Source organism: Chrysochloris asiatica, unplaced genomic scaffold (genome assembly GCF_000296735.1).
Source record: "Chrysochloris asiatica unplaced genomic scaffold, ChrAsi1.0 scaffold00086, whole genome shotgun sequence".
In the NCBI taxonomy this organism is placed as follows: domain Eukaryota; kingdom Metazoa; phylum Chordata; class Mammalia; order Afrosoricida; family Chrysochloridae; genus Chrysochloris; species Chrysochloris asiatica.
In genome coordinates this window covers 8,599,760-8,615,699 of record NW_006408604.1, presented here as the reverse complement: position 1 = coordinate 8,615,699, position 15,940 = coordinate 8,599,760, and the positions used below count along the sequence as shown (strand labels likewise).

Below are 15,940 nucleotides of genomic sequence, written 5' to 3'. Positions count from 1 at the left end.
GAGGCTTTCTACTCCCGTAAAGATTTACACCCTCGGAAACCCTATACAGGGTCGCTATGGGTCGGAACCGACTCGATGGCACATAACAACAACAACAACATTCTCATTTAAAAAGAAAACATATTTCCTATATATTGTTCCAAACAGAACAAAAACAGCAATAAGTCTGAAGAATGAGAAACTAGAGGGGACAGAAATGAAATGTGAGTGTTTGATGGAGAGGAAGAAAGAAGGTGCTCTACTTAAGTTCTCTTTATCCCATTCTGCAATCACTTTGAAATTTCCCTCAGTCCAGAGCCCAGCTCCAAAGCTAAGGTTGCCATTGTAATTGTCATTGTGATTTTCAATAAGAAATTCGTCTTCTCTCTCCCAACCCCAACAAAAGTTGTAAGACCTTTAGAATGCCCTGTAGAAAGGACGGGTGAATTTTGACCATGTGTAGCACTTAGAGGACCTAGAAAAAGAATGAGCTTCAATACATTAACTCTATTTTTCATTACCCATAAAACTGAAATCTTATGGCTTAATCTTAGCCATAAAACATATTTGCAATGTAGTTGTTGCTAGGTGCAGTTGAGTTGGTTCTGACTCATAGCAACCCTGTATAGAGTTTCCAAGGAGTGGCTGATGAGTTCAAATCATCAACTTTTGTGATTCAAATTGACCTTGCAGTCCAGTGCCTTATTTCACAGCGCCACACCAGGACTCCATTTATTTGCAATAGGGATGCATTAACTGTCTTAGTTTGAGCAATATGTTGAGCTGATTCCCCTACTGCCTGTCCCTCATGAAAACATATGTATAAATGAGAGGAAAAAATAGGCATATCACTTTACTAGTTTTATGAATCTATATGTGTCCTTCTCTTGACCTTAGGGTTATGTCCCAGAATGTCACAAACGCTGGGGTGTATTTACATGGATATGAATGAACAAGGATTAAAACAGTCCTGGGGCAGAGTCTTTCTGTGAAATGACTAGAAGAAAAACTAGTGATAGTTTAAGGGAAGGCCTACCAAGATACCAATGGAAAGGGCAACTAGCATAGTTCCTGGATATTACAGATGGGTGGTGCTGATTTCAATAAAAATGGTGGTCGTCAGATGCTGGTAGAATCCTGTGAAGCTGGTCGTCATTCATAGCACCTCTCATGGGTATCTCCTTACCAATGGGTACCACCAATCTGCCTGCCTACTCTGATGGATTTTTGTGAGTTTCTGTTTCCTAGCCTGTGGAAATACTAGGGAAACCTGTACTCTTCTCAAACCTATTACTTCCATTTAATGTTTATCTCAGATACTTTGGTCTTGGGTTACTCTCATTTTCTTTAAAAATCTTTCAGTTTTTGAAAAACAAACTGAGAAGTCACTTGTTTCTATGTTATGCCTTGTCTCATTCGTTCTCTGAGGCTATGAGCCCAGTGTGGCCTAACTGCTTGAATGGAACATAAGTCATTAGGAAAAGTGAACTAACTATCATGAAACAAAATAACATACCTGAGTCATTTACTGAAGGAAGGAGGAAAGAGAGAGAGAAAGATGGATGGATAGATGGAGGGAGGGAGGATGGAAGGAAGGCAGATTTTGCAATACCTTTATTTTTTTTTCACTTCTTAACAACCACCAATATCTTGGTATCTGTGAAAGTATCAGTTCAATAAATGTTGCATTTTACCAAATCAGGAACTAGTTTATACAGTGTAAGTCAATTTGGTTCAGATCATTAGACAGTTCAGGTTGAGAATTCTGAGTCACCAAGAAAATCAAACTGGCTTTTGCTGGCTTGAATTTTTAAAAAATAAGAGTAAATAAGGCCTTTAAGACAATGAGATACACATATTAGAGATCACTTTATGTTAACATACACAAATAAAATATGAAATGGGGCCAGTATATTTTTGTGCAGGCCAAGAGATGCATGTATTACTTTGATACAATTAGTATGTTGTTGTTATTGTTGTTAAGTGCCGTGGAATTGGTTCTGACTCATAGGGACTCTGTATAGGGCTTTTGAGGAGTGGCTGGTGAGTATGAACCACCAACCTTGTGATTCAGACTGACCTTGCAGACCTGTGCATTATCCTGCAGTGTATATGCTATGCAATTTCGTATTTTAACAATTGGTAAATTTATACACAACTGAGAGTCCATTCTATCTTCAGAAGATATTCCATCTAACAAACATGTAGAGATTACAGTGAACTCTGAAACTGCTTTAAAGTTTCATGAACATTTAATCAAGTTAAATCAGTAGCTCATTTAATAGACGGTTGCTCAAAACCTTTGGAATATAGGGAGAGATGGATAGTATGCAAATTATGTGCAGCCAACTTTAATCAAATCTATTAATCTGTATAATTTAAAAAGAATACTTTGTTTCCTGGGATATGTCTGTCATGTGGTAGCCAGAGATGGAGGAACTAAGATTTTATTTTTAAAAGCTGTTTATTTCCTAAAGGACTAAAACACACAGTGTTTTAGTCAACTAATGCCAAGAAACTGCAGAATCACCTGGGTAGGAGGTGGGGGGATGGGGAGAGGAGCCTTGTTAAAATATAGGGTCTTACTCCCAGAGTTTGTAAACCATATTTCGGAATCAGGTCCTAGAATTGATGTTTCTTACAAATTCCTAAAGGGTTCTAATGCTGCTCATTCCAAGAATACGTTTTCTTTTTAGAAACTTTTTATTCTGACAAAAGTATATACAGCCAAAGACATGCCATTTCAACAATTTGTACATGCACAATTGAGTGCCATTAGTTATATTCTTTTAGCTATGCTCCTAGTCTTGCTATCCTCCTCCACATCATTCCACCACCAGTATCATAACCGCACTGCCCCCTAAGCTTCCCATCTAACTTTTGGAATTGCCATTGTCAGTTTAATCTTACATAGATAATACTTTAAAAGAACACTGTAAAAATGCCATGGAGGTGGTGGTATCTGCCCTCCTTGAGTTTCATGAAGGGGAGAGAGAATCACTATTAACCCAAACTTTTTCACTTATTCTGACATCACTAGCGCCTCCTAAAGGATCTCTGGTAGCATAGCGGTTATGAGTTGGGAGGCTAAGGCCAGCAGTTCTAAACTACCAGATGTACCGCGTGAGAAAGATAAGGCTTTCTGCTCCTGTAAAGATTTACAGCCTTGGGTTGCTATGAGTCAAGAAGTATCTTCTGTTCTTCTAGACGCTCCAGGATGGTCTTCTTGTCCTTTCAAGTGGAAATTTCCCACCTGAGAAGATTCTAGATGGGGTTCAGGATTCCATTTATGGTCTTATGCATTGCAAAGACTCTGTAGGAAGCCTCCTTTACTGGGCAAGTTCTAGCCCCAGTTTAGGTATTCCAATCAGTTATAGGCTGAAGACAGACTTACAAGCTTTCTATGGTGATGTTTCTGGCTATTCCTTTCTCTCCCCCTCAAGTGTCTATTTTACAATTGTAGGTAAGGGAAACCAAGATTCAAATGACAACCAAGCATCTTAACATTATTTCCCTCCTTTTCCTCATTCAAATCATGCCTCAATCCTTGTATCCCAAAACCCTGTTGTTCCAAAGTTGTGCTTATATCGTTATTTACCTCTGCCCTATTTAGACCATGCAAATCTGCCTAACTGTTCTCCTATCTGCCTTGTTCTTCCTTTTCCCTCTCCCTTCTAGTGTGTTGCCCCACCCCCCAGCACCCAAACTATCCTGTGTCTATTCCCTACCCTGTGCTCCACCTTCCCATCCCTCCACTTACCCCACCCCATAAACCCTGGTAACCAGCAAAGATATTTTTTTCTTCCCCTTTTAGTGTGGGTACTGTATCTTTTACAGTAATGGTACTATGCAGTATTTCTCCTTTTGTGACTGACTGATTTCACTCAGCATAATGTCCTCAAGGTTCATCCATATTATGCAATGGCTTGCAGCTTCCTTGCTATTCACACCTTGGTTATTAATGTATTCCATCTTATTTTTTAACCCAGCTTTCTCTTTATAATCAATCCCTGGTGGCACAGTGGTAAAAGTGCTTGACTGACAACCAAAAGATCAATGGTTTGAACCCACTAGCTTCTCCATGGGAGAAAGATGGCTTCTGTAAAGATTTACAGCCTTGAAAATCCTATGGGGCAGTTCTAGTTTGTTCTGTGAGGTTGCTATGAGTCAGAATCAACTTGACAGTAGTAGGATGGATTTAGGGTTCCTTTTTTCCACCCATCTTAAGACTGTCACTTGATAAGTTGTCTCTGAAGTGTTTCTAACCACAGACCAGAGGAATCTCATTTTTCTTTAAACTCCAAGACTGTCTTATTTATACTTGTGGGGGCTTTTTTGGGTACTGAGCACACACTCTTCCTTACTGTTGTTGTGTTTTCCTTCCTCTTACCCTTGTTCCCCATCAGTATTTCAAGGTCCAGCTTAAATGCTACATCTGACCGGAAGTCTTCCTTACTTCTCCTCTTAAATCTGTTGGAAGTTAGCTCTATTCTAAACTGTCATTTCTGAATCTCTGTTCTGAAGACTTAATTTTACCCTTTTGTTTGACATTTCCTTTGAGACTTGTTTTATGTTCTTTTCTTAATTTCTCCTATAAATGCATTTATAAGACTTGGGGTGGGGATACACACACACACACACACACACACACACACACACACACACACACATATATATATGTTGTTGTTAAGTGCTGTTGAGTTGGCTCAACTCATAGTGACCCTGTATAGAGCTTCCAAGGAGTGACTGGTGAGCTTGAACTGCCAACCTTGCTGTTCAAACTGACTTTGCTGTCCAGGGCATTAATCCACAGTGCCACACCAGGACTATATATATATATATATATGTATATATACTAGTACATACAAGATCAGGTATATATATACATATATACATACATACAAGATATTGAGAGAGTTTTCCTAATACACAACATGACTCTCTCTTTTACTGTTTCCACATCAAGGGCCATGGCAAAGCTTGCTCCCATGGCCATGCCCTCAGGATTCTCCACTGGTAGTTACTGCTCTGCCAAAGTCCCTGTGCAACAAGTCACAGAATTTATCTATCTTTGTGGAAATGCTGTGCTTACTGTATTTGGGTGTATAGGCCAATGGAAGCTAAATAGCAGAGATGTACATGGTTCTGTTACTCTCTAAATCCCAATATTATGGTGTAGCACTGTAGGATAAGCATTGGATTGCTAACCACAAGTTCGGCAGTTCAAACCCACCAGCTGCTCCTTGGAAACCCTATATAGGATCACAATGAGTCAGAACTGACTCAATGGCATTTAACAACAACAACAACAACAAAAAATATGTAGGTAAGGAAACCTAGTGGTGCAATGGTTAAGTGCTCTGTTGCTAGACAAAAGGTTCAAATCTGGTGACTCTGGGGGAGAAGACCTGGCAATCTGCCCCCATGTTGTTGGTGGTTGTAATGTGCTGTCAAATCAGTTCTGACTCAGTTCGACCCTACTATGAGTTGGAACTGAGTTAATGGCATGTAACAATGACAACAATAGTGTTTCTGAGGTTGTGACTCTCTGTGGGAGCAGGAAGCCTCCTCTTTTCCCCTTGGAGTGGCTAGTGGGCTTGAACTGACAACCTTGTGGTTGTTAGTCCAGTGCTTATTCTACAGAGCCCCCACGCTCCTCACCCCACCCCTCATAAAGATCACAGTCTAGGAAACCCTATGGATCACTTATACTCTTTAGGGTTAGGACGAGTCAGAATCAATTCAATGGTACACAACAGGTATGTGAATTCCCTGCCAGGTGATTCTGTGTGATTCATGATTTATTCAGTCTCTTCCATTAGGACATAGAGCCTTTTAGAAGTCTGACTGACAGTAGATGAATTGATTCCACATTTGTTCCTCCTTATCTTTTCAGACAGACGTATTTGGCATGCATTTTCAAAAGAATTAAAATGTAGAGAGTTAGCCAGTCCCTTCACTCTGTTTACCTCAGCAGATCTTTGGAGATCAGGTAAATCAACTTCTCATTCCCACACCTAAATTGAAGAGTTGGAGAATTCTCACCTGTTTAATGTAATGATTTATACTTTGTATCTCATGGTTTACATAAAATGTGGACTCAATGCATCTTTGATATTTGCTTAGTCATCAGATATGTCTTTTCTCCTGCTTTACCTCCACACACACATAAACATGCTTTCCTAAGAAATGTGCTGAAATTTCCTGTGAAGACTTAAACTTCAGTTTATCATCCAGTCTTCTATAAATTAATATCTGAGTGTAAAGTCTTAATTTTTGTAATATTGTAGGAATGTGAGTGTTTGTTGTTGTTGGGTGCCCTTGAGTTGGTTCTGACTCCAAACGACCCTGTACAGGGTTTCCAAGGAGCAGCTGATGAGTTTGAACTGCTGACCCTGTGGTTCAAACCAACCTTGCAGTCTATTGCTTTATCCCACAGTGCTATACCAGTAGTTTAGAACCTTGTTAATGGCAGTGAATGAGATTTCACTAACATCTTTCTTTAACTTCCCCCTCCTTTTTTAAGTTTCTTTGCTTCCTCCCATCTGATATCACACCAGTTTTGTCTTGTAAAATCTCTGAAGAAAATCACACCTTGGATATATCTCTGAGGTTCAAAGCCTGTCCGTCTAATGAAAAATTATCCTGTTTTCTAATTAGAACTTATTTGATTTATTTCTACTTAGGATTCACTAAATTAAAAAATTAAAGCCCTAGTGTGCGTAGTGGTTATGAATCGGGCTGCTAACCTTAAGGTCAGCAGTTCGAAATTACCAGCTGTTCCGCGGGAGAAAGATGAGGCTTTCTGCTCCCGTAAAGATTTACAGCCTCAGAAACCCTGTACAGGGTCCCTATGAGTTGGAACTGACTCCAGGGCATATAGCCAGCAACCAACCAGTGTGGCACTGTAGGATCAGCACTGGATGGTTAACCACGCAAGGTTGGCAGTTCAAACCCATCAGTCACTCTTTGAAAACTGGGTCTCTGAATCAGAAATGACTCGATGGCACATACATAATAACAACAAATAAAAAATAAGAACTAATCCTTGTGTTCATCAGAATTCTTACAGGCGATTGGAACAGAAATTTTAATTCAAATCATTTAAGCAAAAAGATAATTTATTGACTCATGAAATGAAAAGTCCAGCGTATTCAACTTTAGGCACACTTGTGTCTATAAGTTCAACAGACACTTTCCTAGGAACTCAGTTCTCCTCATTTTTCAGCTCGTCCTTCATTGTGTCAGCTCCATTCACAGGAAGTGTCCCCTCCCGGAGACAAGTTTGCTGCTAGCATTTGCAGGCTCAGTAGGCACCCTCTAGGTATGGGGCAAGATTGGCGTTTCAAGCTCACCGTCCGCTCCTTGGAAACCCTATACAGGTTAGCTCTGAGTTGGTACAGGTTTGCTCTGAGTCGATACGGGGCTGCTGTGAGTCGATACAGGGCCACTGTGAGTCGGAACCGACTCCACGGCACTTAACAACAACGAAGATAGTGTGAAGTCCTGGTGTAGTACTATAGGATAAGTACTGGACCTCAAGGTTGGTTTGAATTGCAAGGCTGGCAGTTCAAACTCATCAGGTGCATCTTGGAAACCCAATACAGGGTTTCCCAATGAGTCCATACCAACTCGATGACACTTAGTAACAACAGCAACAAAGAATAGCGTACACCTCATATCCAACCTCAGTCCTAATATAGTCCTGGACTGATTATATCTCACAAGCTCTGATTGGGTCATTTGCTATTACAGAATGAATCTCTGTTTTTATGGGAAGAAATATACTGATTGGTTAAGGTGTGAGTTCTAACCCATCCGTAGGCAGTAGGCTGAGCTAGCTCTACAGCAACTGCGAGTTGGAAAGAGTGATTCTCAAAGGAAAGTGAGGGTACTCTGACAAGAATAAGTCAGAATGGGTGCAGGGTGGAAAAACTCATAGGGCTCTTCTATACTCTGCATCAGGAAGTGATGATGACACTGGTCAAAAGCAAGAGGGAAGCAGTAGCTAAAGGAGCAGGGACACACTTGTTGCTGGAAGCTGCAAAAGAAGAAAAAAAAAAAAAAGAGTTAGAGATATTTCAGGTAGCAGAGTTTTTTTTTAAATACCTCATTTCTCCTTTAATACATTTATTAAACTTAGAAAGTTCTTGATAAAACATTTGAGGCTATAATGTATCATATATACAGTGTATGTATTAACCAATATAATCCTCATAATAACCTTAAAAGACTGATACTATTATTATCTCTTTTGTTTTTGCAGATGAGGAAAGAGAGGCACAGAAAAGTTGAATATTTATGTGAGATCACACAGTGTGGCAGAACCAGGATTTAATTGAGATAGTCTGAGTCAAGAAGTCTTATGCGGAACTGCCTAGAGCCTTAATCTTAGTTCTCATTATAATTGACCATTTGACCACAGTTATCCTTGTTGATTACTCCCTTCTTCTTGGTACTTACTCTTTACTCTGCTTCTAGCATACTATCTCTTTTGTTTTTCCCCCTCCCTCACTGACCATTCCTTTAAGGCTTCTTTGTTGTTTCTTCTCATCTTGACCTTTTAAAATTGAAGTGCCCTGGGACTTGGTCCTTGGACATCTTCTCTCCTTTAGCTACACATTTCCTATCTTTGTCCTATGGCTTTAAATGCCATCGGTACCCACTGATTCTAGATTTATATCTCTAGCCTGGATCACTCCTCTGGATTCCAGACTCGTATTATCCAACTGTGAGCTCCTCTATGGATTCATGGAATCTGCTCAAAACTTGAAAACCTAAAGATGCTGCCAAAGAAGGGCTAAGTGGAGTACTATTTTATTGTTATCCCAGTGGGTCATTTTGCCTTTGATATATCCCAGGGTCCTACTATGGAGGAGTATGGGGACAGACAGAAAAAGTTTGTGTGGTTAGTGTGTCTGAATTGGATGTGGATGGATAAATAGGATTTCAACAGAGACAATGCAATGTGGAGAGAACTGTGAGCAGAGGGACTGAACAAAATTGTTGAACATTTTAAGGGAACAAACTTACTCCACAGTGCTGGTGAAACAGGGCTCAAAGTGTGGTTTCCCATCTAAGGGAAAGCTAGATTCCTAACCACTGTCATCAAGGTCCTGCTTTATCTAACCTGAGCTATCTCTCTCTTCACTTTCCATGATTTTTTCCCTCATTCATTCCCATACATTGGTCTCCTTGCTATTGTTCTTGACTTAAGGTCTTTGCACATTTCCCCCAGAATGCTCTTTCCCAAGATATTCATGTGGCTAACGCTCTCATCTTCTTTCAGTTTTAGGTTAATCTTTAGGTTAATCTTCTCAGTGAAGCTCTCCCTCATCACCCAGTTTAATATTGCTCTGATACACTTTACTCCTCTGCTCTGTTTTATTTTCCTCCATGATATCTACCACCTTCAAATATACTGTATAACTTATTTATTGATTCTGTTTATTGTCTGCTTCATTCTACTAGAATGTAAATTACATGAGGGTAGGGATTTTTAATCTATTTTGTCTATTGTGACATTCCCTACACCTAGCATGTTGTTGTGTGCCATTGAGTCAATTCTGACTCACAGTGACCCCATGGGACAAAGTAGAACTGCTTCACAAGGTTTTCTAGATTTTAATCTTTATGGGAGCACATTGCCACATCTTTATCTAGTGGGGATTCTGGGTTGATTTGAACTACCAACCTTTCAGTAAGTAGCTGAGTACTTAACCATTGTGCAACTATGGCTTCTTATATATAGAATAAGTGCCTAGCATAAATTGTTACTGTTAAGTGCATGGAGTCTGTTCTGATTCATAGTGACCCTGTACAGGGCTTCTGAGGAATGGCTGGTAGGTTGAATCATTAGCAGGCCAGTGATTATCCTATAGCACTACAACAGGATTCTAGCATATAATAAGTTCTCAATAAATATTTACATATTAAATGACTAAATGATATCTTATATGATGATGATGCTCAAATAATGAAGGTTAATATATAGACATTATTGTATTATAATCATACTCGTACTTCAAAAACCAATGTTTACGCACCCTTCATAGTGATCAGGATGTTTGAAATAGCTTATTTTTAATTTATTCCCTCAAGTTAAAGTAATTTTTCCTTTCTTTCTTTCTTGATGCTATCCTTACCTTTTAAATGATTATTATCATTTCTACTTCACAGTCTTTTTTTTTTTTTCTTCTAACATGAACAGTATCTTTATTTAGGAGAATAAGTGAAAAGCACCTGTGAAGTAAGTTAATTCTATTGATTAAAATCTTTTATTGAGGATTTCTTGCATTATTTTCACTCGTCTCTACTTTTCTATTAGACTATCTTTTTTATTCTCTTTATCCCATCTCAAACTCACACCAAACCTGTGGAGTCAATATTGACTCATAGCAACCCTAGTTGTTATTGTTGTTGTTGCTAAGTGCCTTAGAATCAGGTCCAACTCATATAAACCCTGTATAGTGTTTCCGAGGAGTGACTGATATGCTTGAACTGCCGACCTTGTAGTTCGCAGTCCATTGCTGATCCTACAGCATCACACCAGGAGTCCAATTCTGACTCAAAGCAATCCTAGAAAACAGAGTAAAACTGCCCTGTGGGAAAAATTTCAAGGTTGCAAATCTCTATGGCAGCAGATTGTTAACACTTTTCTCCAGCAGAGGCAGTAGAGGGCTCTGTTGAAGGAGCTCTGGTAGTGAAGTGATTATGAGTTGGGCTGCTAATCTCAAGGTCAGCAGTTTGAAACTACCAGCTGTTCCATGGGAGAAAGATGATGCTTTCTGCTCCCGTAAAGATTTACAGCTTTGGAAACCCTATACAGGGTCGCTATGAGTTGGAACCAACTCCACGGCACATAACCACCTTTCTGTTGAGCACTTAAACCGCTGCACCCCCAGGGCTCATTCTCTACCCTATTACAGTGTATTACGATGAATTAGAATAGTGAATAGTGGGTCAAACTGAAAGCTGTGACATAAATTGAATAGATCATGACCATTCCCAAGCCCACTATAGGACTGACTTGCTATGAGTCAGAACTTTGGGAACAGGCAGCTTCGTCTTTCTCCCATAGAGCAGCTAGTGGGGTTTTAGCTTCTGACCTTTTGGTTAGCAGCCCAATGCTGCTTAATGATTATAATCATTTAGTAATGTAATAAAATAGGTTAGAAGGGAAAATACTAAAGTTGCACTGTACATAAAAGAAAAATTGTTATAGATGCATGTATGTGTATTTATAAATATGTGAACTGAGTTTTAATGTAAACAGTCACAGTCAAAGATGCTTCAAACTAATGGTAGGTTCTCAATCACATTCATTGAATGGACAAAGGAACCTCCTGAAACCAGCATATAGAGAAAATTGTCAAGAACGTCTTGTGACAAAACAAAGGAAAAGGTCTTAGTTTTGTCATTTGTAAACTGTATATATGAGTTTTATACAAACTGGTTAACCTTTTGTGTTTCAGTATTCACATCAGTATAAAAATACCCCCATTGCTATAGAGTTGATGCCAACTTATAGTGACGTTATAGGACAGGGTGGTGGCGGTTATGTACCGTGGAGTCAGTTCTGACTTATAGAGGCCCTGTATAGGGTTTCCAAGGCTGTAAATCTTTAAGGGAGCTGAAAGCCTCATCTTTCTCCTGCAAAGCTGCTGGTAGTTTCGTACTGCTGACCTTGAGATTAGTATCCCAACTCGTAACCACTATGCTACCAGAGCTCCTTATGGGACAGGGTTGTTGTTGTTGTCGGAACTGACTCATAGCGACCCCATGCACAGTAGAACGAAACAATGTCTGATCCTGGGCCAACCTCACTACCGCTGCCACACTTGATGCCATCAATGATGCCACCTGGCTGATCCATCTCGTTGGGGATCTTCCTCTTTTTCTCTGACCTTCCATCTTACCCAGCATGACATCCTTCTCCAGTGACTGTTCCCTCCTGACAACATATCCAAAGTATGAGAGACGGAGCTTAGTCATCCTGGCCTCCAAGGAGCACTCTAGCTGCACTTCTTCCAAAACAGATCTATGGGTTCTTTTGGCAGTCCATGGCACTTTTAGTATTCTTCTCCAACACCATAACTCAAAGGCATCAATTCTTCTATGATCTTCCTAATTCACTGTCCAGCTTTCGCATCCATACGAGGTTATTGAAAATACCATGGCTTGGGTCAGGTGCACCTTAGTCCTAAAGCTGACATCTCTGTTCTTCAACACTTTTAAAAAGTTCCTGTGCAGCAGATTTGCCCAATGAAATATGTCGTCTGATTTCTTGACTGCTGCTTCCACCAGTGTTGATAGTTGATCCAAGAAGAATGAAGTCCTTGACAACTTCAATCTTTTCTCTGTTGATAAGAATGTTGTTTATTGGTCCAGTGGTGAGGCTTTTTGTTTTCCTGACATTGAGATGCAGTCCATACCGAAGGCTGTGCTCTTTGATCTTCATCAGTAAATATTTCAAATCCTCTGCACTTTCAGCAAGCAAGGTTGTATCATCTGCATATCACAGGTTGTTAATGAGTCTTCCTCCAGTCCTGATGCCATGTTTTTCTTCATAGAACTGTCCAGTAGGGTTTTCTTTATCGAAGCAGACTGCTGCATCTTTCTCTCGTGGACTGACTAGTAGGTTTGAACTACTGGTCTTTTGCTCAGCAGTTAGTGCTTAATCACTATGCCACCAGGGCCCTTTTTATCATTATTTTGGGGTCAATAACACAACTCACAGTGTGATTTTAATAATTAAGTAGAGTGTGTGAGAGCACTTTGCAAAGTAAATTGCAATACAAGCATCATTTTATTGTTGTCTTATAACCAAAATTTGATCATTGATGTCTTAGGGTATGGAGTCATGAAGACTGATTCTGTGAATCATATCTATTGTTCAGAAAGAGATACTCAAGCTTTTGAAAAAAGCAGCTCAAGGAAAAATTGACATACAATTATTTTGTTAATCTAGTACCTGTACCCTTCTTCTGTCAAAATGTAGAAAGTAATGAATATTAACTCTTTACAATAATACCTGGAGTTCTGGTGTGGTGCTTCAGGATAATGCACCAGACCACAAGGCTGGCTTGAACCGTAAGGACAGTGGTTCAAACTCACCAGTTGCTTCTCAGAAACCCTATACAGTGTTGCTATGAGTTGGAACTGAGCTGACGGCACTTAACAACAACAGGATAATATCTAGCAAAATGTTGGCACTTAAAAATGTTTAGTGTTAATGAAGTACATATATGTACCACGGGAATAGTATTATTCTAGTTTGATGTGCAAGTACTTTCCAGTTATGTTCCAGAGCGTGGGTATTAAACATATGAATCCTGGTGTGGTGCTGTGGATTAAATACACTAGACTACAAAGTCGGTTTGAACCAAAAGGTCGGTGGTTCAAGCTCACCAGCTGCTCCTTGGAAACCCTATACAGGGTCGCTGTGGGTCAGAACTGACTCGACGGCACTTAACAACAATAACATTGTATATTACTCAAGGCAAGTATTATCTTCATTTTATAAATGAAGAAACAGGCTCAGAGGCTGTCATTTACAAAAGGCTACATAACTACTGTCCTTAGGTGGTGGAAATGGTTACTGCACTCAGTTACTAATTGAAAGCTTGGAGATTCAAGTCAATCCAGAAGTACCTCTGCAGAAAGTCCTGGCAATCTGTTTCTGAAAAGTCACAGCTTAAAAACTCATGGAGCAGTTCTACTCTTTACATATGGGATTGTCATGAGTCAGAATTGACCCAATGGCAACTAACTACAACAACATCAACAATTAAAGTCCAGGTAAAAGAAAACGGAAAAGAAACCTGAAATTAACAAAATAAACAGTAGTAGCAACAAGTTTTGAGTCCTTATTTACATGTATCAGACACTGTTCTGGAGCTTTTGCATGCTTCATTTTGTCCTCACCAAAATGTTATACTTAAAAAAAAAATTTCCCATTTTATATAACAAGAAACAGATGCACAGAGAAATTATGCCTCTAGTCTATGCTCTCACCTGTAGTAACTGGCAAGGTTTACATGTAAAACCAGGTTTACTACAAACAATTGACAATATTTTTTTAGGAAAAAAATGCTTAGGAATTTGAATTATGTGAAACATTTTAACAAACAAACCCCTCCTGTTTGTGAATTCAATGATAAGGAACAGAGCATTCATTTGTGCCTCTACAGAATTTTGGCACAGATTATTTTGTTGAAAGAAACAACATTTAAGGACAAAGAACAAATTAATATTCTGTCAACATATTTTGAGTCTTCCAGTGGGCAGGAAAACATCTGGCTCTATGGTAACCACTACAGGTCATGTTGGGGTGAAAGAATAACCAGGGAGGGAAACTGTTAGTTTTAGAATGACTTAAACTTTCTTTTGCAAATTTACTTCCTTAAATGTTGTTATGCTCCCCAAATGAACCTCTGTTCTCTTTGAAGGCAACAGATTCTGGAGAATTCTTTGAACTTGAGAACTGCTGTTACAAATTAACCAAACCAAATTGAATAAATTGAAGGACAGGGAAATTATGCCCTTTAATTTACTGTCTCTACGCTGGGGACAATTGTAAAGTCTGGATGGCCAGTTTCTGAGGTCTTCATGATGTTTGTGAAGCACCACATCTGTCAGATGGAGAGGAGACTTAAGTCACCTGGTTCATAGTGGCCTTCTGGCTTTTTAAGTGAATAAAAACTAAAAGTGTGAGAAGCCATCTCCTGAGAGAATTCCCGTTTTATAAGGAATTAAAATCAGGACTCCAGAATTCCATCTGTGATGACCCCAGGCTGAGATTAGTGGTAGAGGCCAGGTGATTTAACAGAAGAGAAGGTGGCAATAGCAGTTAACTAGTAAATCAGGTCTGGGGAGGATCTCTGATCTGACTCCTCCCAGGGAAGGACGCTCAGCTAAAGAAGATAACCCCATTGTTCATGTCTGGGTCAGTCCAATTCTTCTTCAGGATGATGGATAAATGGAACATTGTTTATAAATTAGCAGAAAAATCACTTAAAGAAGATTTCAGACACAACCTACAATGAATAGTTGCAGTGACTAGTTCAAAGCATTCTGAAGTGAATCAAACATATCTTTTAAGCAGTAGAGACAGGTGAGACTTGAAGACTATATAATCTTTTTCCTCAACTAAAGTGACTGTTCTAACAAACAATGGCAGTTGAGACTTAGGTACTAGAATTAGTGGATGAAACAGCCTTCTTTTGCAACCTCTAGCCAGAGTCCAAAATTAAAGAAAGGAAGCCATCTTCAAAGTGAATGAGTTTGTTCTCATTCCTCCAGTTTTCCAGAGTCTCATAGTTGTGACTGCTTTATTTTAACTCTTGGCTACTCCTGCAAAGTCTCTGAGCTTTTCCTCCCATCCTCACTTTAATTTATAGAGAAAATATCACTTTCTAAGAACACTTGTGGTCCTGGATGGTGCACATGGTTTGTGATCAGCTACGCGTCAGACTGAAAAGTCGTTTGAACTACAAAGTCAGTGGTTCAAGCTCACCAGCTGCTTCTTGGAAACCCTATACAGGGTCGCTATGAGTTGGAATCGACTCGATGGCACTTAACAACAATAACAACAACAACAACAAAGGTAAAGGTTGGTGGTCTGAACCTATCTTGTAGCACTGATGAAGAAAGGGCCTGATGTTCTGCTCCCACAAAGACTATAGTCCAAATCTGCACGTACTGCCATTAGTATATTTAAAACATGGCATCTTCCTGGGAGGAAGTTATAGAAAAATGCACAGGGGACATAGAAAAAATTGCTGAGTTATATGAACATACTCTAAGCATTAAATCAAGATAATATGATGAAAGAGATTGGTGGAAAAATCATCCATATGGCACGAACGTTGAATTTAGAACTTAATATCTCTAATGTGGAACAGCTCATAAGTCACATAGTGGAATTGTCTGATCAGAACTTAATGAATTTTGAAGAAGA

The 15,940-nt window shown here is 39.4% G+C and overlaps 1 protein-coding gene across 1 annotated transcript in view; it reads right to left on the bottom strand.

Annotated features, from left to right (window-relative positions):
- Window positions 1-7,940: 7,940 nt before the first annotated feature.
- Window positions 7,941-15,940, bottom strand: part of ART4 (ADP-ribosyltransferase 4 (Dombrock blood group)) — a 20,970-nt gene continuing 12,970 nt past the window's right edge. Inside the window, exon 3 of the mRNA XM_006866069.1 lies at window positions 7,941-8,020. Coding sequence (XP_006866131.1) covers window positions 7,941-8,020 — 80 coding nt within the window. The remainder of the gene's footprint in view (window positions 8,021-15,940) is intronic.